The following is a 22,594-nucleotide window of genomic DNA, read 5'->3' as shown; positions in this document are numbered from 1 at the left end:
GTCGAGCTTGGATGCGATGTGACAAGACGAAGGTCAATTCGATTCCGTAGGTGTGTCTGTAGATATTGGGCGTGGTGTTGTCGCGGTTAGGTTGGCATCAAAAGATTGCCGTAAACAGCTTATCGGGCCTGTTGCTCCGACAACCCGTTTCTTATCGATAAAGACCTTCGGGGCTACCTTAAGGTAAGTAGAGTACCTCACCTTACGTAATGAAAGGTCACATGACTAAGAGCCACGTGCTTTCGGTCGTCTGACTTATTGCCGGTGTACCTAGCCTGTGCTCCTCTGCGGCGCTCATATCTGCCACCGACTTCATCCCCGTGCAATGTGTACCCCTTTACTTATCGCATCGATGCGTATTGGTGCTGTATATCCGTACAGTGCATACCTGTAGGCATCTTAAAAGGTACGAGAGATCTAGTGCTTGCAGGCAGATGCAAAGGGCGGTTTTCTTTTGCCTGTGTACTCCGTATCTACAGGGCACCTTAGATTCGGCGTGGCAGGTGCTTTCCGTTAGCGCGGCTTGGGGTTCATGCCTTCCTAAGTGACATCCAGAAACCCAACGCGACCTTCCAGAGTTTGGTCACTTCTCTGCCGACTCGCCAACGTCACAGAACAATTTCAGCACTTCTCACTTCGCGGAGCTCCAGGAAACCTTGTCCCAAAGCTTCGCATGCCGCATTGCTCGGCACTGACTCGAGAGAAACACTGGTACCTTATGCCTAATAGCAACTTCGAAGCAACTCCATCAATTCGGGACTTGGCCGCACACCAGTATCATCCTCTGCCTCGAACTCGATCAAGACACCGGGTCATACAGTCATATTCGAAAGAAATACTATCAGGAATCCACTGCGGTGGTGAATCTCTCATGCCATGGCCTACACGGCGCCTACAAAGCACTACTGCTGGGCCATTACGTACCAAAATGAGAGATTCGGAGAGAGTACCAAATCGGATTCTGGATATGGACCAAGCGGTTCAAGAGGCGAGCCTAGAACCGTCTTCATCCCCTGCGCTTCGAAGCAGATGACCTCGCCTGCGTTCTCAGAGACAGAGAGGCCAATCGAACCTGGCCAGAAAGCTGCCAATCCCTAACCAAAAGGTGCAGAGATGAGCAGATGAACACACCCTCACAGTTCGCGCCAGCCGAGATCTGCGCTGAACCCCAGCCAGTTTCCGCCGTTCTCCCACATGGCGTCCAGGTAGTTCTGGGTCGATAACTTTGGCCAGACAAACTACGGACACTGACCTTCATTTCCGCCTCGCCAAATGGATTCTATCCGTAATACTCTATGGACAAAAAGGGAGCCGTCTCATTTCGCAATGAGCCCTGTTGCCGTCTACCCATCGATATCGTTTCTGAAACGCCCCTCGCCGTGGGCTGTCATTGGCTGGAAACAACAGACTCCCATTAACAGAGGCTCCGAGCGTGAAACAGTTTGGATTTACTTTTCGGGAAGTCCCAGTCTAGCGTCACCGCCAGGCGCCAGGGGGGGATGTCATCAGATGAAAAGGGATTTATTTTCACCAACCATTATTGGTGCAAATCTTCCCTGACTGGCCAGCTATGTGAGCATTCAATTTTCCATTGCCAGATAGGAAGATGCTGCCAATCCCCTCTCTAATGTAGGCATTTAAGAGCTGTGAGTAGTGCCTAATGCTCAAGACCAAGCCTACCTGCATGAGCTGCAACCAGTTAATGATCAAATGAGCGAGCAACCGTACTCGTTGAACAATGGTGGTTCATTCGTCAAGGTCGACGAGGGAGAGCTAGTCTACACACCAACCCCGCCCTCGAAGCCTCGACTGGTGACATTGAAAGGATATTACGCCTCCACGAGTCCATCGAGGCATCCAAGGGCGAGGATAAGGGACCATCGGCGCACGCTAGCTGATCCTATGTGCGCATGAAGGTGCTCAGCATCAAGCCAGTATTACCGACATGTTATCCTGCTCGGCTGATAAGAGCATGGCAGAAGCCGAAGTCGAGCAATGACTCCTGTCAAAACCGGAAGACGGGTTATCGAGACCCATCAATGACCACACTGCTGGCTTTACATTGCTGTGCCTGCAGCACTTGCATTATCCAGGGGGAAGCTTGCACTACCTTACGTGTCGAGTCTGACAGGTGCGAAAGAAACGATGCGGCCGACACCTGCAGCACGCCAGACCACTAAGAAGAAATGAGGCCTTATTAACCTATGTTTGGCATCTTTCACGCAACTGCCTGAAGGGTACTCAACCACTGCTTCGAAGTATCAGGCTATCTGCACAGCATGATGCGCCCCTGAGAACTATGGATGATGAAGCGAGCTCAAGAAGCATACGGATACAGCACCGACGGATACATGGAAATTGGAAATCAAGCCCGGGTGGAAGCTGACGGATGACGAACTCCTCCGCAGCTACCTAATTACCCTACGCCGCTACGGCAGGCTGGCAGGTCGATAAGACCAGAACCCTGGCGCAATGACGTTGAGATGGGACGCCAATCTTAAAAGGATCGCCCCCAAGGCGGCTAGGAGTCGTCACCCCGGTCTGCCGCTGGCTCAAGTCCTCAAGCAGGCACGCAGGTCAAGCCCTTGAAGCCACACGTACCGATGATGAAGCAGTTGCAAGTTGCGACACTTGGACTTATGCCGCACAATCTGCAGCCCGCGCGCCATTGCGACGTCCTGACTCTTGGATTCAGCAGGGCCGACGCCATATCCTGGATGGAATGTCTACATGAAGAGCCAGCAGCGGCTCCCATGACATAATGACCGAAACTTTCGATATACAGGGCATATCGCAGCATCGCAAGTTAGGGATAGGTGCCCGCCGCCCGGAGACTGCCAAGGTGCTCATTATACAGGAACGCGCACTTTCTTTGATATTTCGGGGCATCAATACTCTCCCACAGCAACTGCACTAGTCATGCTCGGGCAGAAATCGGCAGCGCGAACGACATGCTACAGTATAGCGGAGTGCAGGAGTTCACATGTTTGCAGTCGTGGCAGGCTACGGTTCCATGCGATGCATTGACAGCAGCAAATGTCCACAACACCGTAAAGCCAGTAAGCAGATGTATATGGCTCACGATCTCGTTAGACGGGGGCTGGAAAGAGACGCTACAAGCTGCGAGTGTTGGTTCCAACTCCTTCCAGGCTACGTCGTGGGCGGCGAGTGCCGGGCCCCGAGGCAGTGGGCAGGCCGCAGCAAATACGGGTTGCAGCGTCTTTTGGCCAGCTTCTCCAGGGCTGCTGAGGACGAATACGAGCAGGAATTGAGGGTTTTCCAATCGAGGTACCTGCAGGTTCCCATCGAGCCAAGTCTTTCTTTCGTACAAAAGAGGGCCAGACTTCATGTAACTGCCCTCAAGCGGCGTCGTGCTCGATACGGCACCCGATGGCCTTGGCTACTCCATCACAGAAGTATTGGCGTCCCGCTCCGCAGGTAACGGTACTTTAGAGGAGAAGGACGATCCCTGCTTCAAGGGCAAATGGCCCCTGTTGCCTCGCAAACAGGCACGTTCAAGTTTTCCAACAAGTACGATCCCTACAGGCCACGCATACTGTGGGATGAGAGTCGGCCGGCAGGGCAGAACGTTGCGCAACCGTCGAACCGAACGGCAAGCCGCAACGTCCAGTCTCCTCAGTCTCTCGCCTGGGATCGAAGCTCTCGCGGGTGGCCAAAAGACACCGCAGCCGCCCCCGTAGCAACGCGGCTGACAGAGGTGATGGGGCGGGCGCTATTCTGGGAGCTGGAGCGGTCAGATGATGTGTCTAGAAGTTCCCCTCAAGTTCTCAACGGCTAAGGCCACTTTGGTCTTGGCTCATCATCTTTGTTCGCTTTGTCTACCAGGACCTCGAAGACGTGAAAGAATAAGCTTGTGCGCAAGGAGAAGGAATTGACAGTCGGCCGGGCTGCTAGTAGGAGTCTAGCTTTCTCATTGCTCTAAGGCCCTTCCCAGTCGATCATCCGCCCGCAAAATGACGGCGGGACGGCCGGTAGTCATTGGCGTCAAACATATGTCAGTGTCACCGTCAACTCGCCCTAGTGGCTGAAGCAACCTTCAGGCCAACGCCCCGCGCACGCCTCGCCCTGTGCAGCTGTCTGTGAGCTGAAGTGATAGCTCAGTGGACAGAAGCAAAGGGCAAGATGACGGTCATACAATAGGATATGCTAGAAAGAGGCTAACGCCAAAGGACATTTCTCAGAGTCAACGCAGCGGGCTGAGCAATATCTGGGGAAGGATGATGGCGCGAATCCTGAAAGAAAAAAAAAACAACGCCCTCCGGCAGCGAAAGGTGGGCGCGATGGCGCATAGCAACAGTGTTCGTGTAACTTTGCAAGTATGGATGCACAAACGGCACCAATAGCCACATCATCTGATGAAGAGCACCGCAACGGTTTAACAGGTTGCCGGGCGCTACTGTGCTGTGGCCGATGCGGCAAAGAGTTGTGGCCAGAGGGGACGATGAACTCTGTTTGCCCCCCTTCGGTTTCCCTCTCGGAATCCCACTGAGGGATGAGGGTCCGGAAACAAGGGCTTCTCCAGATTTATGTAATCCTCTCTTAGTACACGGGTGGGCTGCCCTTGTCATTGAGCCGGCGGATTTGAATATTCTTGGTTATTTTAGACTCCCAATATGTGGCACAGCAAGGAACAGCACCATGGGAACACCACAAGGGCATGTCCATTGACGGCGATTCTTAATTGAGGCTGAGATAGATCCAGTCCGTCTCGAATTCCAACTTCCGGATCTATCTATCCCTTTCGAGGGATGACTCAGGGCCTGGGCGAATCCCCTTTCAGCCCTCGTCTTTTTCATAACGTCCTGACGGCTTGGGAAGAGCGATGGGTAGGCACAAAGTGGGTGGATGGACACACGCAAAGTCAAACAGTTCAACCGAGTAACAGTCCTGAGAAATTAACACAGCCTTACTGCGTCCACTGCAGTGCAAACAGGCTTCTCAGACCTGAACCCTGCGTACTTGTGGAAGACGCTGCCATCTATCACTCGCCTCCCGGAGCTCTAGTCAGCAGCATTCCGATGGAGCCGACTTGCAGCCGCCAGCAACACATCTGCTGTCTGACTTATTGCAGAAGTAAACGAAACCTAGGTATTCGTACAGAGCATTGGTACATGTCGCTGCAAGATCTGAGCAACCGCGGAATACGGGACTCGAACGGGTCTGCGGCGCGGATACGAAGCGATAGCGAAGAGGTACAGCGGGTATCTTGACTGAACCCCTCCCACATCCCTTCTTTTTACCTTTTTCCTTCTCTTTTTAAACTTGCACATACGGGCTTCTCGCGGTACATCGCGCAGGGCACGGCGGCAGCCAGGGGGACGGGCCCATGAGCCCACCGTTGGAGGTAGAACGAGCAGAAACTTTAACACATATAGATACTGTACTACTGCATCGAGAGGCATGCTGGAACCGTTACGGCTATGATCTATCGATAACTAAAGATGGCCAGCCACTCAACACTACGGACCAGCACGATTCCAGTCATCTTCTGGCTGTCAAGCCACCGAAAACCACAGAATAAGACAACGGCATATGAGACAAGCCCGGGGGAAGACCAGAAAGGCCTCCAGACGGTGAGACATTGGAACTCCAGGGGCTGGATGTCAGACCTGCGAGTCGTCCATAGAGATCCCAGTACTTCGTAGTCAGAAACATGCAAAGCCGGACCCGTGGCCCGCTCGCAGTCAGTCAGGCCAGGAACCAGCGCCACGGCAGACTCGCACTGCATCGCATCGCATCGCATCGCATCACTGTCTGGATTCGTTGAGGGCTCCTTTCTTGAATCTTGCGTCCTGCCCTGGCTGGACCTCTCTACGAGTACACGCTCTCTCACACACCTCTCAGTCCTTCTTGACCTTCTCAGGCCAGCCAGACCGGGACAAGACCAGGGCAAGCAGCAAACCAGGGCAGCACTTGGAGCCGAGCAGCAGGTGGTGTGCTAGAAAGCTGGTTGGGTCCACTCCGTTGATACCGAAGCAGAAAAAACTCGCGACGATCAGGCCCAGTCCTGGCAGTCCCTGATCCCATCGACGACATTGACATTCCCCCTGCCGGCAGGAGACTTCGCTGGCGTCTGGTGGCCATCTATCCCTCGTTCACACAGACACACAGGCACAGCACTGGTTCCCGGAAAACCACGCGAAGCACACGTCAACGTTCTCCTGTGGTTCCTCTCCTCCAGTCTGTATCTTCGCACCAGACTGTCATTGGTTATGAGGACTGCGAGATCCATCTCTGTACAGATCCAGTCCCATCAGTCTCGACAACTCGAACTCAACTCGACCTCAAAGAACGGTAGAGACACATGGCACGTTGTCCCTGGGACCCGTACTGCGTATTCATCAACCAATTGACCAGTTGCTAGTCCATTCAAAAGCTAGGGGAAGCAGGAAGAAACACAAAACGCAACGCACCCTCCAACCCTTGGGCACACACCACACTTTGTCCAGAGAGTCCTGGTCAACCCACACCCCTTCCACCCCCTCCCTCTTCCCACCCCTTCACCCTTGAGTCCTTGACCGACCCTTGACTTTTTCTTCCAGCCCAAACCAACCAGCCCTGGCCGTCCCATCCCTCCTGGTCTGATCTGGTGGTCCCCCAAAGGTCCCGGCTTATGCTCCCTTGCCCTGCCACTCGATGGCCTAGTTCGGAAAGGTACCGCAAGGTACCGCTCCAGCAACGGCGCCGGCAGAAAGCTACATACTAGCAACGGCGCCAGCCAGCCAGCCAGCCAGCCCAGCCAAGCAACAAGTTCTCCCCCAGTCCTTGCCAGGGTTCCCATCAGCAGCAGCAGCAGCAGCAGCAGCAGCAGCAGAAGAAGAAGAGGTAGAAGCAGAGGCAGGGTCAGCAGCAACAGCAGCAGCAACCACCAGGTCAGGTCGACCCAGGGCAGAGTCCAAGGAAGAGAGAAGGTGAGTCTTGCTCAGGCGTGCCCCGTCTCGTGTCTGGTCTCTTTCGCGAGAAGCCTGCTGGATCTGTGAGGGTTCCCCCATTCGTCATTCCATCATATCTAGCCCAGCTATTGCCACTTTACGAATACATTGGTTGCATATGACTATTTGTCCCTCTTTTTAATCCTCGAACTAAAAAAGGAGAGGTACTGTACGGATACCGACCTTGCTTTTGCTATCCATATTGCTCCGTCACTCCCGTACCTACGGACACCACACTCTTAGTCTCTTGTCTCTCCTCCCCTCCACTCGCTTTAAACAAGCCCGGCCAATACCCTCTCCTCTAAAGACCCAATTCCATATTTGCTGCACAATCCCGGATCCTTCTTTAAGCAGACAAGCTTCCGCATTTCCTCTGGCTCGGGACAACCCCAGCACACCTCTCGTTTTACTCGTCCATTGCGAAACTGGTGGCGATTCTGGTCAGCAGGAAGCATTGAGATCTAAACGAGACCGCCCGTTCACCCTCACTGATCACACACTACGGAGTACGGATACTTTACGGACACACATATGCTACTATTCATCGATATTGAATAATACGCCAACGATCATGCAACCATTCAGACATTGGTCCTTTGACAAACACCCCAGTATTCTTCGATAGCTCATCATCACACACGTACTCTGCCCACTGACCACGACGCTTTTCTCGCGTTGGCTGATGGGAAAATGGCCCTTTGGCCCTTCCGCCGGAGGAGCGGTCGCAAACGCTCGCGAAGCGGCGCAAACCTCTCAGATGTCGAGGCACCACCAACATCATCCTCACAAGCACGACGTCTCACGGCGGTCGAAGCCACTGCGCCGAGGGCGGCCATGCCGAAGAAGCAGCGCCTCGAGAAGCAGCAACCGGCGCCCAGAAGAGAACGCACCTACAGCTTCTCCCCCGGTCGCAATGACTCCATCCGTGTCGCGGGGCAAAAAGGCTCGGTTCCACTAGGACCTGGCCGGTCGACAGGGCTCTTCCCAGCCGACCGAAATGACGGAGAAGAAAAAGGGGATCCCGCGTGGCAGCGGGCGCCAACCCTACATAATGCACGCCACGGCCAACCGTCGAGGTCCTCTCGACGCAAGACCAGCAAGAGGAGGAGAGAAGAGACGGATCGTGAGGCGGAAATCAAGGCCATGGCAAACTTCGCCCCGGTACGACCGGCGGCCGATCCTTGGACGTCAGGGCGGCCCATTAGGAAACAGAGCAAGAGACTCAAGACCGGCCTCGGCTTCCGTAGGAGCTTCGAAAACCCGCAGTCGGACGTTTCATTACCGATATCGATTCACTCCAGCATGTCATCCGACACGGAGCTACACTCGTTCCGAGTCTCTGCCCTCGAGGCACTATCGCCCCGACCAACATTACGATACGCAGTATACCCACGATGGGGTCCCGGACATGGTTCGGCGCCATCGCGCACACAGCAGCAAAAGAGGAAAGTTTCAGAGAGGGTGCCCGAGTCAGTTGTGAGGGCACACAAGAGGGTCGATAGCTTTGCGGATGATTTGGACGCCGCCGACCTGAGAGAACTGATGGAGAGGGATAACAGGAGGCGAGAGAGGAAACGCCAAAGAGACCAGGAACGGATAGAAAGGAGACTGGCACGGAGATCAGAGAAGCAGCGCGAGGCCGTGGCAGAAGCCCGTCACAGCGGGTCACCGCCGCCGGTCAACTTGGAACGTGGTGTTCTCGGTCGCGAACTCGGATTGGGGATCGACGCAGCGTCTGCAGTGGTTACCTCTTCCAGGAGACGGTCATGGAGTTCATCACGGCAATCGAGAAAGATTTCAACGACCAAGGACTCTGAGCCGGAGCAGGAGCAGACGCAGGAGCAAGAACAGGAGCAGGAACCGCAACCCGAGACGATGGACATCGAGCCGGAACCAGCGGCCATCCAACACTTTCACCGGACGACCAGCATCCCGCCAGAGGCACCGCCCTCGCCGACGCTGCCTGCGCAGCCCGCCCCAGAGCGCAAGACGAGCACGAAACTTACGCCCAAGGCCAGCATGAGATTGAAGAGGAGCTTCCTGCGGAGGATTTCAAGATCAAGATCGCCCAATGCCACAGAGTCTGACCAGCACGCAATCTCACAATACTCGTCAAGACAGGATGAGGGCGAGATCTCCCGCAAGGATACTCGCGCTCGCATCTCTTTCTCGGCGCTTTTCCGCCTGGGCAAGAGAAACAGGAGAAATTCGGGACCGTCTTCCTTCTCGAATACATCGCGCGAGACAATGCAGGCATCAGCCGCCGCCGCGCAGATCTACTCGCAGTCGGCAACGCATGTGCCCCAGCAACAGGAAGAGGCGGCCGCGGCGCCGGTACAAGTGCCGATGCCAGCGATCCCCCCACCTGTCAACTACATTCCTCGCAAGGTCAGCAACGGCGTTCCTAAGCGGACCAGGTCGCGCTTCAGGGAGGATTTGCCCGAACTGCCCCTCAGCCCACCCGACTCGCGTGTAGGGTCCCCGGAAGTGGAAATGCCTCTGCCCGTTGTCTCAGAGTCCAAGTCGGGAGAGATTTCGCAGCAGGATACGCCTGCCGTGAGACACGACACACCGACATCAGACCTGCGACGCGTCGATGAGAAGATGGAGAAGCTGGAGAAGATGAGGCAGACGCCCACGTCGCTGCGACACAGCATCCAGCCATCCCCCGAGCCTGTTTCCCTTGCGTCTATCGACTCTGAAGGATCATGGCTCTCCGGCCGCGTTGGCGCCCGCCGCTCGTCGGGCATGCGCGGCAGCATGCAACGCCTCCCGCCTCAGAACGTTAGCCACTCTGCATCGCCCAACGATACGGAGGAAGAACTCGCCGACGATGAGTACCTCTCCAACCTCGCCACGCCGTCCCGCGAAATGCTTGCCGACGAAGAACGTACCCCGCGCAAGTCGACCGGCGACGCGTTCCCCAGCAGTGACGAGGACGAGGTGATGGAAGATGCGGATATGAAGTGGGGGTCGGTCGACAGGCAGCGCGCCACCGTCGTGCAACATCAGAGGGTCAAGAGCCGCGAAGGCATGCTGAAGTCATATGGAGAAGACGGCATGTCGTCGCCCGAGGGCTCCGAAGAAGGCGAGACGCCCCAGCTTCAACGCGCCACGAGCGTGAGCCTCAGCAGGGGCAACGCCAGGCATGTGAGCGCCGGGAGCACCAAGATGCTCGAGGTTTCGCCCCGCTCAAGCGTTGACCACAGGAGGAGCACTGACGCAGTATTTTGATGAGATTATATTTCGGGGGATTACTGAAGATGTTTTGCTAATGAACAGGGGAAGATGAATCGCCAGCCAAGCCTTTGAGACGTACAATCACTCAACATTTCCTTATTATCTTTCTACGTCGACATATATATCGACACCCGACGCTCGCTATCAATTTCTTTACAACTCTATCTATCCACCGACCATATTCACTCATTACCTACTATTTCCTTGCCACTGACTACAAAAACCACAAAAACACTTGGAAAACGACAAAAATTCGGATATGCTCTCAAACTTGGCTGGCTTCATCGACTCCTTTCTACATCTTCGGCCTCGCTCTCAAAAATCTATGCGACTCTTCTCCTCGCCGCCTATAACGACACCCAATACCGACCGACGCGGAACTTGCCTCGAGAGTCGTAGGCTCCTCTTCGATTCATCTGATGTACGATACGACCTTAACGACCCGCACCTTTCTTCTTTCCGCCGACGACGATGACGACGCGTTCTCTACGTACGCGTTTTTGTGCGGTGGCACTTGTTTCTTCGTTTCATGTTCTCGGGAATACAACGTTTGATACCACATCTCCTTCCACCTTTCCACTTTCCCCCACAATCCTTTTCCGAAGGAAAATGTGGGAGGAGGAGTAGGAGGGGGAAGCGAGATGATTTGAGATTTTTTTGTTTTTTCAATGTGACCCTGTGGAAGGGTCACAGTTGCGCGCCCAACAACCAACCCCTTAGACCGGCAGTGATAGCACGTCTGCGCACTCCTTTGATGAATGCTCTGCGATTTTCTCCGAGGAGACGGGAAAACAACCTAGATTCGGGGACGGGGAAAACAGCACGAAAGGAGGGGAATTCAGAGGAGGATAGGGAAAAATCGGAAAAGAGCGAGCATTCGCGGCGATGCGCTGCCATTTTGGCTAAAGGGGAGGAAATCATGTATGTAGTAAAGGCATAACAGCAGGAGGGTTTTCCTGGATGAGATACCCGAGTAACTCGTGTTCTGGAGTAGTGGTACACTGTAGGTGTATCAGGTGAATGAGAAACCTTGAAACGGACGTATTTGCTCTGAACACTCTAATTTGACTTGGTGTCCTTTTGCAATTCCTTTTCCGTCATGTATCTGGTCCCTCTTATGTATAGAGAGCCGGGGTATCTCTACAAAAGCTACGCATTGTTTTTGTCCACTATTTCCCAACCTCATTTGAACAAGTACCTCCTTCAAGCTATACTTCTCTATCCTAAGTTTCTCTTTCCTAAGTTTCTCTATCCTAAGTTTCTCTTTCCTAAGTTTCTCTTTCCTAAGTTTCTCTTTCCTGACTTTCTCTTTCCTTCCATTATGACTATCATCGTCTATACGTTTATTAGAGAATACTCTCTGGAAAAGGCCTGGGAGACGGACTGGGCGAGAGCGATAACCTAGCCCCAATCGACGGCGACCAATTTCCTCCTCCCCCATCCGAGCCAGATCCTGACGCTGAGCCTGGTCTTGGAGTAGGAGGCCTATCCGCGAATTGCATCTCGGCGAACTGATCGTCTTCGAGAATGTAAATATTGGCAAGCTCGCCCTGCGGAAACTCGCCAGTCGACGCAAAACAAAACTTATCGCACATGATACGGCGAAAGTACGAAGTCTTGTGTCCTGCGCGACTCGCCGCTACGAGCACCGGCTCCAAATACAATCCAACCCGGGTACGCGGCGAGGTTTCGTTCGACCGGCCGCTCGCACCGATAGGCACCACAAACACGGTCTGTGGAGCCGGACTGCCACGGGGCCCGCCGCCTGTAGCAGGCGTCAAACGCACAAGGTTGGCAGTGATGCAGAGGCCCATGTTGGTCATGCTGAACTCCCGAAACGGAGACGGCGGGAGCAACGCGCGCTGGTGGACGTCGTGTGAGTGGGCAAAATCGGCGGGCGAGTCGGCGAGCAAGCCCGACGTCATAGTTCTGGATCGGCGTTCGCCCGTGTACGGGTCCACAAGCTGCTGCTGCGGATCCGCCCTCCACGCGAAGATAGTTTCGTCGGGAGATGCCCGTATGATCTCGTGTTGGAGACGTTGGAACGCGTGCTTGAGCCCTTCGCCGTACAACACGGGGATATTGACGCCGAAGAGGCCCATGAGGCAGTAGGCTAGGTCTTCTGCGCGGGTAGTCTGGCGATTTGCTGCCCAGGACATGCGTTCTGCGACGGAATAGTCGCGCGGGTGGCGAGTTTTGGCGAGGACAGATTCAAAGATTCCTGTGATGGAGGAGAGGGCCTGGATGAAGGGGCGTTCATCGGTATGGGCACCTTTGGTTCCGAGACGGGACCAGTCCGAGGTGTAGAAGATTGTCCGCCGGGGCGCGATGAGCTCCTGGAGTGTCCAACCGCGGGTGAACCACTTGGAAGAAGCGAGTGATGAGAGCCGGTCCATGGGAGGGGACGAGGATAGGGGCGGTACGTCGGCGAGGTAGACAAAGCAGACACGGGCGAGGAGGTAGTAGGTGTACATGGAGTTGATGGCTTCGGACAGCTCTGCGGAGGAGGTTTTGTCTATGCAGCAGGAGTCGATCCAGGCCCATCCAATGTTGTGACGCAGTGCTTGAGTGCAGCATCCCTGAATTTTGATGAAGCCGGCTTTCTTGGATGCCAGGGGCAGGTTTTGGATGTCTTGGAAGGTCACCTCATCGGATCCCCAAGTATGGGAGAGGATGGCGTAGGGGGGCACAGTACTGCCGATGATGAACATGCGCGGTTCGTAGGTGGTTGTATCGAGAAGCCACATATTGATGGTGATGTCTGTGGTGCCTTCTTCGTCCCTTCGATCTCGGTACCGAAGCCTTGTTATTCTGTATGGAGTAATCAGACCAGGCAAGGCAACCAAAGGTAAGTGCTGTAGAGGCGACGGGAGAGATGTATTACAGCCCTACAGCCTTGTACAACTTGGGCACAGTCTAGGGTGCTACCATGATGAGTTCGACTGACGCCTTGTTGAGTGACTTAGTGACAAACGAAGAGATGATTTGATAGCAATCCTGGTGTTTTTTGAGAAGCTCAAGTAGAAGAAGGCAAACTGTCACGAGACGGGAGCATACGGCTTGGTGATTAGAGGTGTGTAAGTCAAGTGCGGTGCGCAGGTGGACACAGGTGCCCCGCCAGCTCCCGAGTGACATCTGGGGGAGGGGCAGCTGAGGGAGGACGCCAGCTGGTGGTAAGGGTCATGCGGATGGCGACGGGTGGCGATGCATAGGCGTTAAGCTAGGGCCTGTCACCCCTGGCAGCTGCACGTGCCTAAGTCGACCTTACGTAAGGTACCGGTACAAGCACAGAGTAGGTACAAGCACGCAACAACGGACCAAACAGAAACAAGAAGAGAAACATCAAAAGGGCCCACTCTTGCAGGGCCCGGACCCCAACGGAAGGGCCGCCATCGGCGTCGGCAATGCCACTGCCGCACTTTCCCGGTTTGCTCTTCAGGGGTCCAGGCGGGCACAGGCGGGAAGTCCAGGGTGGGTGGATGTGGGTGACTCTCAAATGAGTGTGCTGGGAGGGTGTGTGACAGTGTGTGCGTGTGTCCATGCCGCCCTACACCTTTGGGGCATCATCTCGGCCATACTTCTCGGCATACCCTTCCTTGCGCAGTAGGTAAAGTACCAAGAGTAGATTACCTTGGACGGAGAGACGTCTTGCAAATCTCTCCCTCGACAACTTCGACTATGATCCCTCAATAACACCTACCATACTTCACAACCGAACCGAACCGAGCATGGCAACGACCACAACACTGTTCCGAGTGTTCTTGCGCCGTCAAACACTCGGAGCCCAAGGATTGCGAAATCGCTTGGCACAGCAGCAACAGCGCCGCGCCAACTCCAGTTCCGAAGTACCCAAGCCGAAGAGGGCAGAGGATCCTATTCCCGTGCCAAACACCATCACCACAATCCCGTTATGGCAGCGTCTCGGGCCCTTGACCCGCGCCGGGGAGGGTTATGCCCGAGCCCAGCGCAAGAGGCCTCTGACGACGCAGTTCATCAGCTCCTTGGTCATCTATTTTTGCGCCGACCTCTCGGCCCAGAACATGAGCGGCAACGACTACAACCCAGAACGGACGATGCGCTCCCTGATCATTGGCGCCATTTCTTCTATTCCCAGTTATAAATGGTAGGTTCGGTCATTCTCGTTCTCGTGCTCGTGCTCGTGCGTGTGCTCGCAGCTCCCGTGTGGTTTCCGTCTATTCGAACAGCGACTGACGCAGTATTGTGTTTGGCAGGTTCATCTTCCTCTCCCAGAACTTCAACTATGCCTCGAGGCTCCTCTCGCTGGCCACAAAGGTCGTGGTGAACCAGGTGTGCTTCACACCCATATTCAACTCGTACTTCTTCGGCATGCAGGCGTTCCTTGCTGGCGACAACTTCGACCAAATCATCGACCGCATCCGACAATGTGTGCCCGTGAGTATTGTTAACTCGTGCAAGCTGTGGCCTGCCGTGACGGCCTTCAGCTTCTCTTTCATCCCGATGGAATACCGCAGCGTCTTCTCGGGCGTGATTGCTGTCGGATGGCAGACCTATCTGAGTTTCTTGAACAGACAGGCTGAGGTCGTCGAGGAGGCAGAGGAAGTACAAGAGAGATCGCATGCGGTGCCGGCCATCGCTGCTCACGAGAGTTCGGTAAAGATGGAGGCTTGAACTTTGACGACGTAGAAGAGAGGAGCGGAAAGCATAGATATCCTAGACATTCTTTGGTAGCATCATTTTCTTTTGTAGTGCATCGGGACGGCGTTGGGCTAGACGGAGACGGACCATACAGACATGGAGAACGTCATGATCTGATACGATTTTATTCTTAGAAAAAAATACCTTAGACTTTGTACCGTGTTAGCCGACACTGTACTGACACTGTACCCTCCGTGCCAGAGCGACGCCAAATGTGCACCCCAAACTTCGCGCCCATTCCGCCTTCGGACCCTTGACCTCGTCCAGATCACAACCCTCAAAACCTACCCAACGCTGAGCCATTGAGTGCTGGCCAGGACCGGCAACTCTTCTCTGCAATGGCGTCCATCTGCCTGCGATCCTGCCGCGTGCAGTCCGCCCTCCGATCCGCCAGAAATCCTACCACCGTCCGCCCCAGACTCCCTAGCAACATCCCCCGACGTCATGCTTCTAATGGCACCGGCTCCTCGACGGAATCCCAGGCCGGTTCGGGTCTGAAGACTGGCCTGTACAGCATTGCCCTCGTCGGTTCCCTCTACGTCTCCTATCTCTATGTAACCGATACGAGGGCCTCCATCCACGCATTGTCACCCATGTTGATGCGCTTTGCATGGAGCGACGCCGAGGACGCTCACCACGCCGGCACTGGCATGATGAAAACTCTCTACGATCTCGGCCTACACATCCGCGAACGCGATAGAACCCTCGCCGAACACCCTGCTCTGGCGACGGAAGTCTACGGAATGAAACTGTCCAACCCCATCGGTATCAGCGCCGGCCTCGACAAGCACGCCGACATTCCTGACGCCCTCTTCGCCCTCGGTGCCGGCATCGTTGAGGTTGGTGGCTGCACGCCCCGTCCGCAGGACGGCAACCCTCGCCCGCGTGTCTTCCGCGTTCCCAGTCTCGACGGCATGATCAATCGATACGGTCTCAACTCGCGGGGTGCCGACAGCATGGCCATCACACTGAGGGAGCGCGTGCGCAAGTTCGCTCGCAAGGTTGGCGCGACGGAGCAGGAGGTTCTGGACGGCGAGGCTGGTGTCCCTGCTGGCAGTTTGCTTCCCGGCAGATTGCTGGCTGTGCAGATTGCCAAGAACAAGGAGACGGACCAAAAGGATGTCAATGCCGTTGCTCAGGACTACGTTTACTGCGTGCAACGTCTTGCTAGGTATGCCGATATCCTGGTGGTCAACGTGAGCAGCCCAAACACCCCTGGTCTCCGCGACTTGCAGGCCACCGAGCCTCTGACGAGGCTGTTGAGTGCCGTGGTTCAGGAGGCTCGCAAGGTCGACCGCAAGGTCGCCCCCAAGGTCATGGTCAAGGTCTCCCCTGATGAGGAGGAGGATGCCCAAATTGAGGGTATCGTCCAGGCTGTCTGCAGCAGCGGTGTCGACGGTGTCATCGTGGGCAACACCACCAACCGTCGCACAGGCATCGTTCCCCAAGGCGTCAAGCTTACTGTCAAGGAGCAGAAGGCGCTGCAGGAAACGGGTGGTTACTCGGGACCCGCCATGTACAGCAGAACCCTGGATCTGGTCGGAAGATATCGCAAGAAACTCGATGCCCAGACCCTCCAGACCGGCTCGGCCGAGGAGGCGGCTGCTATTCCTGATGTTGACGGCTCCCTCTCCGGCAAGCTTCACGATTTGATCGAGGGCAAGGATACACCGAGAAAGGTCATCTTCGCGACAGGCGGCATTACAAATGGAGAGCAGGCGCTCAAGATCCTCAATGCGGGCGCCAGCGTGGCCATGGTGTACACTGGCTTGACGTACGGCGGACCGGGAACAATTACAAAGATAAAACGGGAGATTAAGGACCAGGCGTAGAATACCAACTTAACAAATAGAAGATTGACTGCTCAGTGCAGAATAATCCGGGCTCTTGACATTTGCTCTCATCGTATGAATCGAGTAGATCAAATGTGCGGACCCCGAGAAATCCACCCCGCCGACTCTTGAGGAGACTACCCCGAGAACTGAGCCACCGCAACCCACCATAATCTTGACCAAACAATTGATGGAATCGCGCATAGTAGGTTCCTCTCCGCAACACAAGTTTGAAAAATGTTGATGTATTATAATTTGATTGCCTTTGCGGCGTTGTAAAGGAGGGAGAAAAGCAACTGCAAAACGCCCGACTCCGTGTGACCTGGCAGCAATCGGCGCCTATCAAGCTACCCTTTCCTGCGTACAATCATATTCTCCTGCCACCTCTTTTCCACGATGATGCCGTTGATGATGCCCTAGCAATGCAAACCGCCGATCCTCCTCTAAATGCTAGACTGAGACCGGGTACTATGTCTACTCCTGGCCCGCGAGGACAAACTCAGGCGCATTCTCAAAGCCGACAACGGTTACAGGCTGAAGCTGAGCAAGCTTCACCAGCTTCTCGCGGGCTGCCTCGTTGAGCTTGACCTCACCATTCTTCTCCTCGCGAGGGCGCACCTCGATCCCAGTGGGGTAAAGGTGCTCAATCTCGACATCCTCGCCGAGCTCAAAGAGCTCAGACTTCTCACGGAAGCACCAAGGACGGCCGTCTCTCATGACCAAGTCGTGCGTGTCGCGGACGTCCTTGGCGTGCAGAGAACGGTACCCGCCGTCTAGGGAGACGGCGATGGAGCTGTGCCAGGGGGTACGGGGGAAGCCGTCGGGGTTGTGCTTCTCGACCAGCAGCGGCATGGAGAGCTTGACGGCGCCGCTGGAGGGGTGGATGGAGAGGCGGACGTGGTCGGGGCAGGTGGCGAGGATGATCTTGGTGAAGGACTCGGCGCGCATCATCATCTTCATGGCGACCTCCTTGACAACCTTGCGGTACTTGTGACCCGAGGTGGCGTGGGCCGCGACGGGACTGTTGCGAAGATCCGTCTCGAGGAAGCGGATGAAGCCGCGGTAGGTCATGAGCGTGTCGTTGTCCGTCTCCATGAGGGCGCGGACGTCCTTGTCCGGGTCGCCGAATTGAGCCTCAAGGGTCTTGCGGCTCTCGTCGACAAGCTCCATGTACTTTTCCTTGGTGAGGGGCTCGTTCTCGTTGGTGAGGCCGAGGAAGTCCATGACGCGGAGGAGCTTGATGCCGTCGTAGCCCTTTTGCGCTGCCATGTCCATGAGAGTGGCGCCGTACTCCCAGGTCTCGTCGTCTGAGATGCCGACGACGTCTAATCGGCGAGTTAGATATCGGACACACAAGTATAGCTATCCAGGAAGGAAAGGGCTTACCGTTGAAGACCAAACCATCAGTGGCAATGTGAACCTCGGCACCATGGGTGTAGACCTTGCCAATCTCAACGCAGAGGTCGTTGAGTCTTGCAAGGGCCAGGTCCTCTCCTAGATCAGGGAGAACACCCGTCACCTTGTCGGTGCGGTTGATGCTCTTCCATGGGAAGGCAGGGATGATCATCTTGACTGACTCTCCCTTCTTGACGTACTCCTCAACACGACCGTGGAACATCTTGCGTCCAAGCCACTCGTGGTTCTCCTGGCCCTCGGGGATGATGTGTCTTCCGAATGCTTGGAGAACGTCCAGAATCTTGTGAGCGACTTGCTCAGAAGACTGCTCGAGGGGAGGTGTGGGAAGTGTCTCTGTGATGGTAGGGGCATCTATATCCAGGGTGTTAGTTGGATGGCTCTCGAAGCAACAATGATGGATGTAGCTCACCTCCTTCAACGACATCGTCGATGACAGCATCGATGCTGGCATTTCTCAAAGGGCTATGGAAAGCACTGAAGGGACTTTTCGTTGCGCTGACAGGGCTCCTCAACGTCTGTTCAGGAGGCTGCAGGTCGACGGGGTCAATGGGAGAACCGATTTCAAGGTCGGAGAACTCGACACGCATCTGCCTGAGAGGGCTGAGGGGGCTTCTTAAGTCTGAGACACTGAGGGGAGAGATGGAGCTGAGGGGGCTCTTGAGCTCCGAGCCAAGACTCGGGCGTCTGTAGGTCGGAGCACGGAGCTGGAGAACCGGTCTCGCCATGAGTTTTCCGGTGGAGGCTGCCGGCTTCTTGGCGTCCGTGGGAGACACGGGGACGGGGTCTGCTGCGGAGATGGCCATTTTGATGATTTGCTTAGGTATGGGAGAAGGAATTGAGGAGAGATAGGGAAAGCGAATACCGGAAGACGATGGCAATGAACTTAAGAAGGAAGAAAGGAAATGTTGTTTGATCGTATTAGAGGAAGAGGATGATCTGGGTTGTAGATAATCGATATCAACCATGGCTGGTCTTGGAGATTCTTCTTATACTTGAGATTCACTTTAACCTGGAATAGGTAGGGACCTCCTCAGAGAATGCCATCTGGATATCTCGTAGTATTCCGCATGCATTCAGGACGCTACTCGGAAACTTTCCCATTGTCGAAGCCCGGGCTTGAATCGCAGTGCACCGTGGCGTCTAGGCTGAGCTACCACAAGCCAAGGCTGGAGTCTGGCCATGGATATGCATCGTTACATGGGAGTGGCCGTGTCTGCATGCACCTGCAGAGCGGCCGAGGGTACGCGTTGCCCTTCTCAATGGTCTAACTACCTTTACCTGACTTGACTCAAAATAAGCACACCTGATGGTCCCAGGCTGGAGGCAAAAGGCATTGTCTTACCTCGTGTCGGCGATGAGACTAGGTCAACACCGGCTATACCGGCATGATGGGCACGAATCCTTAGCTTTACCCACTGCTCGCGCGTGCGTCCCCTGATTTTCATGATTGCCAAGAGCAGATGGGAACTTGGTGGTATCCATGAATCTTGTGGAGGCCCTCCCACGTTTGGAGGCTTTTGGAACGTAACACAACCTAGCCCTAACCGTGTCGTTTGGCTGAAGAGGCTTGACTTGGCTGTCGGCTACTAGTCCCAGAGCAGGTCAGCCAATGGATTGACACGTCTGGATTAGTCCTGGCCTAAGTGCTCGAGCTAAGCCCATCCGATTTTAGGTTCGGGAAGCTGGGAAAATGATCCATCACCAAATGTGTCTTGAGCTTGTTGGTTCGCCCGTCGCATTCCGGTCATCTCTGTTGTGTGTCCTATTCAGCCAGGCTGAGCTGGTATCGCCGGCGCCGTGAGCGAGGCGCTGGTCTGGTAAACTCAATTACATGCCGTATCCGGAGACTTTGGGTAGCTATTTTCGATTTGCCGTAAAAGAACCAATGGCTCGGTATAGCATTCTGCGTCTTGAGCATCTCGATTTCCTTTTGTCGACATGATAACCCCTCGTTTTCTGTTCTAGTTGATCCACAATCGAAAGTTTGGCATTCATTCCTCGAATTGCTTCCCATTCTTCGGTAACTTTACTGGACCAACTAGCTTCAAGTTGCTCACATTTCGGGTCGCCATGATGGAGAAAGATCTCCCAACTCTGCCCATCGTCCAAAGCGTGCCATACGATGAGCACCATCAACTGGCACCTTCCGAGCACCACGCCCACACCACAAACTACAACCACAACCAAGTAATCATGTCCAACAACGACGAGCATCATGTCCGACCCCAAAGCCAGAGCCTTTCCGAAGGCCAACAACGATCACTACAGGCAGACGAAGAAAAGGCTGAACTAGTTCCTCCCGTTCTTGACGGGCCAGACGGTGGTTTCCAAGGCTGGCTCCAAGTCCTCGTCGCATTTCTGCTCGTATTAGACGGCTTCGGTTTCATCACTGCCTTTGGTGTTTTCCAGGCTTCATACGTCAAAATTTTACCGGACAGTTCAACCTCCGACATCTCATGGATCGGTTCGATGCAAATATTCCTCCTTTTCCTCCTAGGAACCCTGAGTGGCAGACTCATCGACGCCGGCCACTTCAGAATTACCTTGATCACCGGCATCGTCTTCCAAGTCGGAGGCATCTTTGGAGCCTCATTCTCCAGCAAATACTGGCACTTTTTGCTGTCACAAGGCATAGCCACGGGTATCGGCAACGGTATGCACTTCACCGCGCTCGTCTGGCTGGTCTCGCAATACTTCACGAAGAGGCGGGGTCTAGCGCTCGGGATCAGCTCCTGCGGTGCTCCCATCGGTGCCGTCATCTTTACCATCATCGCTCGTGAGATGATCCCAAGAACGGGAATCCAGTGGACGCTTCGCACTATGGGTTTCTTGGTTCTTGCTGACAGCATCGTCATCTACCTCATTGCGCGACCTAAAGCTGCGACCCGCAAGGGTGGTCCCTTGCTCGAACTGTCAGCCTTCAAGGAACTGCCGTACCTCTTATTCACCGTTGGCATGTTCTTCGCCTTGTTGGGCGTCTACTTCGCATATTATTATGTACGTATCTTCACGGATTGTCTCTTGCCATTTTCATCAGAAATGATAGACTAACATCTTCCTCACCAGGTCCCCCTTTTCAGTCGCAACAAGCTCAACCTCGATGACAGCGGAGCCTTGACTGTCCTCATCGTCATGTCGGCCGTGGGCATAATTGGTCGACTTGTGCCCCCATACCTCGCTGACAAGAGCATCAAACCTCTCAGAACACTCGTTATATCACTGCTTTTGAGTAGCCTCAACGTCTTTGCCTGGATCGCCGTGAGCTCCATGGCTGGACTCTACGCCTGGGTCATTGCATACGCCTTCACCGCCAACGCAGTGCAGACGCTCTTCACGGCATCGATGGGCGAGGTCACGTCGGACATGTCAAAGCTCGGGGTACGCATCGGCATGGTCTTCACCATTGTCAGTTTTGCTTGTCTCGCTGGTCCACCCATTGGCGGAAGTCTTGTTGGGCTGAATCACGGCGATTTCCTCTATGCGCAACTATTTGCTGGCGCTTCCATGCTGCTGGGTGGCCTTTTGGTTGCACTTGCGAAGATAAAGCAGGTTGGACAGAAAGACTTTTGGCGGATTTAAGACTCTCGTTCACCTTCCTTTTCATCTTTCTTCAAGGATACCATATTTTTATCTGATGCAACTGCGCTTGCTGTAGCAAAAGCACGGGATGGCGTTTCCCAGTCTCGGGGGGGGGGGGGGGGGGGGGGGGGGGGGTTTTTGTTTGTTTTTTCTTGCTGGAACCAAGATGTTTGGTTAGGGTGGCGAGTGGGGGGGAGTGAAGAAGGGGGGGGGGGGGGGCGGTGCGGGGGGGGGGGGGGGGGGGGGGATTGGCGTAGGGCGTTTGATTCTGGATTAGATTATTGGGGGCAAGGGTGAGAATTCGAAGTATACAATATTGCCAAAGAATGAAATATCACTTGCCACCATATCTGTTGGCGAACTCCCGCATCGAATCCATGGCATCAGAATCTTCCGACGGGCTTCCCTCACATCGCGTTCATGTTATTCACGGCTCATAGCAAAGCCCTCCATCCAAGACCGGAAATTGCGGCACATTCTTGGCAATCTTGGAAGCTTCCCCCTCACCGGATATCAGGCAGAGAAGCTCGCACTCTAGAGCTATCGTGGCTTACCCAGAATTCGGGCCAGAGGGTCTTTGAAGCCGTTTCGAGCTTGGCGCCAATCGGCTAGTTGCTATGGCGTCTTTGAGTAAACCGCCCTATTCGCTGAAGAGAATCGGAAAGTAGAAATTCATCTGAATGACACTTGACAGCCCTTTGCTGAAATCGATGTAGGATGCAAGCGGCTTGACATCTTTGGCTAGATCAGTTTAAGCGAGCCAGCCTTTAGCTCGTACCTTAAATCCTTTGTCAAAGTGGCTATTCCTATTCGACGGAAGCCGCTGCGAGCCCAGTCAGTCGACTCACTCAACTTGATCTAGCCAGCCTAGCTCGTTCCACAGCCCTAGAACCAGCA

At 54.8% G+C, this 22,594-nt stretch overlaps 9 protein-coding genes across 9 annotated transcripts; 5 read left to right on the top strand and 4 right to left on the bottom strand.

Moving 5' to 3' along the window:
- Positions 1–2,983: 2,983 nt before the first annotated feature.
- On the top strand, positions 2,984–3,799 carry CTAM01_12863 (uncharacterized protein; the record flags this gene model as incomplete). The annotated part of the gene is made up of 4 exons (XM_060528868.1): positions 2,984–3,059; positions 3,150–3,288; positions 3,365–3,438; positions 3,510–3,799. 4 exons carry the CDS (start codon positions 2,984–2,986, stop codon positions 3,797–3,799), a joined length of 579 nt encoding a protein of 192 aa, XP_060376599.1.
- Positions 3,800–6,016: 2,217 nt separating this feature from the next.
- CTAM01_12862 (uncharacterized protein) lies at positions 6,017–6,253 on the bottom strand (the record flags this gene model as incomplete). The annotated part of the gene is made up of 1 exon (XM_060528867.1): positions 6,017–6,253. The coding sequence occupies one exon, from the start codon at positions 6,251–6,253 to the stop codon at positions 6,017–6,019; it is 237 nt and encodes a 78-aa protein (XP_060376598.1).
- Positions 6,254–6,397: 144 nt separating this feature from the next.
- CTAM01_12861 (uncharacterized protein) lies at positions 6,398–6,802 on the bottom strand (the record flags this gene model as incomplete). The annotated part of the gene is made up of 1 exon (XM_060528866.1): positions 6,398–6,802. The coding sequence occupies one exon, from the start codon at positions 6,800–6,802 to the stop codon at positions 6,398–6,400; it is 405 nt and encodes a 134-aa protein (XP_060376597.1).
- An 841-nt stretch (positions 6,803–7,643) lies between these two features.
- On the top strand, positions 7,644–10,187 carry CTAM01_12860 (uncharacterized protein; the record flags this gene model as incomplete). Its single annotated transcript, XM_060528865.1, has 1 exon — positions 7,644–10,187. The coding sequence occupies one exon, from the start codon at positions 7,644–7,646 to the stop codon at positions 10,185–10,187; it is 2,544 nt and encodes an 847-aa protein (XP_060376596.1).
- A 1,352-nt stretch (positions 10,188–11,539) lies between these two features.
- Positions 11,540–12,940, bottom strand: CTAM01_12859 (heterokaryon incompatibility protein; the record flags this gene model as incomplete). Its single annotated transcript, XM_060528864.1, has 1 exon — positions 11,540–12,940. One exon carries the CDS (start codon positions 12,938–12,940, stop codon positions 11,540–11,542), a length of 1,401 nt encoding a protein of 466 aa, XP_060376595.1.
- Positions 12,941–13,921: 981 nt separating this feature from the next.
- Positions 13,922–14,843, top strand: CTAM01_12858 (Mpv17/PMP22 family protein; the record flags this gene model as incomplete). The annotated part of the gene is made up of 2 exons (XM_060528863.1): positions 13,922–14,316; positions 14,426–14,843. 2 exons carry the CDS (start codon positions 13,922–13,924, stop codon positions 14,841–14,843), a joined length of 813 nt encoding a protein of 270 aa, XP_060376594.1.
- Positions 14,844–15,208: 365 nt separating this feature from the next.
- Positions 15,209–16,702, top strand: CTAM01_12857 (dihydroorotate dehydrogenase; the record flags this gene model as incomplete). Its single annotated transcript, XM_060528862.1, has 1 exon — positions 15,209–16,702. The coding sequence occupies one exon, from the start codon at positions 15,209–15,211 to the stop codon at positions 16,700–16,702; it is 1,494 nt and encodes a 497-aa protein (XP_060376593.1).
- Positions 16,703–17,176: 474 nt separating this feature from the next.
- CTAM01_12856 (pyoverdine/dityrosine biosynthesis protein) lies at positions 17,177–18,921 on the bottom strand (the record flags this gene model as incomplete). Its single annotated transcript, XM_060528861.1, has 3 exons — positions 17,177–18,027; positions 18,089–18,469; positions 18,528–18,921. 3 exons carry the CDS (start codon positions 18,919–18,921, stop codon positions 17,177–17,179), a joined length of 1,626 nt encoding a protein of 541 aa, XP_060376592.1.
- A 1,270-nt stretch (positions 18,922–20,191) lies between these two features.
- Positions 20,192–21,697, top strand: CTAM01_12855 (major facilitator superfamily transporter; the record flags this gene model as incomplete). The annotated part of the gene is made up of 2 exons (XM_060528860.1): positions 20,192–21,115; positions 21,185–21,697. The coding sequence occupies 2 exons, from the start codon at positions 20,192–20,194 to the stop codon at positions 21,695–21,697; spliced, it is 1,437 nt and encodes a 478-aa protein (XP_060376591.1).
- Positions 21,698–22,594: the final 897 nt, after the last annotated feature.

Source organism: Colletotrichum tamarilloi (assembly GCF_030869305.1).
Source record: "Colletotrichum tamarilloi strain Tom-12 chromosome Unknown Scaffold_83.1, whole genome shotgun sequence".
Taxonomy (NCBI): domain Eukaryota; kingdom Fungi; phylum Ascomycota; class Sordariomycetes; order Glomerellales; family Glomerellaceae; genus Colletotrichum; species Colletotrichum tamarilloi.
The sequence above is the reverse complement of the archived record's forward strand: the minus strand, read 5'-3'. Positions and strand labels throughout refer to the sequence as shown.